General features: G+C 42.0%; 1 protein-coding gene across 1 annotated transcript in view; it reads right to left on the bottom strand.

The window, feature by feature from the left end:
• LOC105527293 (probable E3 ubiquitin-protein ligase HERC6) overlaps positions 1-1,662 on the bottom strand; it is a gene marked incomplete at both ends in the record, with an annotated part of 47,201 nt that overhangs the window by 35,238 nt on the left and 10,301 nt on the right. Inside the window, one exon of the mRNA XM_011963586.1 lies at positions 958-1,185. Within this exon, the coding sequence (XP_011818976.1) occupies positions 958-1,185 (228 nt within the window). The remainder of the gene's footprint in view (positions 1-957; positions 1,186-1,662) is intronic.

Raw genomic sequence — 1,662 nt, 5'->3', positions numbered from 1 at the left:
GGGACTGGCACAGGTTAGGTGTTAACTATATGTTAGCTGAATGTAAGGAATTGAATAGAGGAGGATGGAGTTTGTGGGGAGTACATCTTGAAGAGTTTTGTGTTCAGGGGAACTGGTTGTTTATAGGAGTTTTCTTTCGTCTAGAGGAACTGGTTGTTTGACCTAATGTTAGCTGTCTCCCAATCCAGCAGTTTCTAAACTGTGCTGCAAATTGGAATCACCTGTGAGATCTCTAACGACGATGGATGCTTCTGGGTTTCACCCCCAGACATTCTGATTTAATAGGTATGGGGTCTGACCTGGGCATCAGGATTTTTAAAGGATCCCACAGTAGGTAGAATAATGGCCTCCCAAAGAATAATGGTCTCCCACTTCCTAATCCTGGAGCCTGTAAATACATTAAGTTACCAAAACCGATGGAACTAAAGTTGCTAATCCATTGACCTTAAAACAAGGGAGAGTCGCCTAGATTATCCAAGTGAGCACACTGTAATCAAGGGTCTTTTAACTGAGGAAGAGGGAGGCAGAAGAATCTATGTGAAAGTAATGTGACTTGAGAAAGACTTGATCAGCCACTGCTAGCTTTAAAGAAGAGGTCTATGAGTCAATTAATGCAGGTGGCCTTTAGAAGCTGGGGAAGGCACGAAAATGGATTCTCCCCCAGAGCCTGTAGAGATGAAGGCAACCTGCTAACACCTTGACTTTAGCACAGTGAGACCTGTGTTAGAATTCTAACCTCCAGAACCACACGATAATACATTTGTGTTGTTTTAAGCTGCTAGGATTGAGATGATTTGTCACTGCTACAACAAGAAACTAATACAGCTCCCTAGGTTATTTGAATGTGTCACAAGTTTGGGAACCACTGCTTTAACTGTTAAGACTGCCCTTTGCCAAGTTGGTCTTCCAGCTGGAAAGAAAGAATGATTTACTGCACAAACAAGACTATCTCCTTACCTGGGACATTATGCCCACCGAGGGCCAGCTGCCCTGCACTGTTACTTCCCCAGCCAAACGATGTCCCACAGAGAGACAGGGCAAAGCTGTGAGCCCCTCCGGCAGCTACCTGAGCCAGTGGGATCCCCTCCAGGGACCTCACTCTCTGTGGGCTGGCTTGGGAGGGGACCTCCTTCCCCAAGCCCAGCTGCCCATGGCTGTTCTTTCCCCATGAAAACACTTGGCTATCTACAAAAACAAAAACAAAAACAAAAACAAAGACAAGAAATTAAGAATTGTACACATATTAGAATACCAAATTCAAATAGAAACGACACTGTAATTCTACAAATTTTTTTGTGGCTTTAATGAGGTATAATTGACAAATAAAAATTTCATATATTTAAGGTATACAATATGATGTGCTGAAATGCATATACATTGTTAAATGATTGTCACAATCAGCTAATTAACATATCCATCACCTCACATAGTTACCTTTGTGTGTGTGCAGTGAGAATACTTAAGATCTACCCTCTTAGCAAACTTCAAGTATACCATGCACTATTATTAACTATATAGTCACATGGCTGTACATTAAAAACATATTCACCTTATAACTGAAAGTTTGTACCCTTTGACCCACATCTTCCGATTTCCCCCAAACCCCCAGCCCCTGGCAACTTCCTTTCTACTCTGTTTTTGTTGAGTTTGACTTCCTTTTTT

This window comes from Colobus angolensis, unplaced genomic scaffold, assembly GCF_000951035.1.
Source record: "Colobus angolensis palliatus isolate OR3802 unplaced genomic scaffold, Cang.pa_1.0 Scaffold615, whole genome shotgun sequence".
NCBI classification, from domain to species: Eukaryota; Metazoa; Chordata; class Mammalia; order Primates; family Cercopithecidae; genus Colobus; species Colobus angolensis.
The sequence above is the reverse complement of the archived record's forward strand: the minus strand, read 5'-3'. Positions and strand labels throughout refer to the sequence as shown.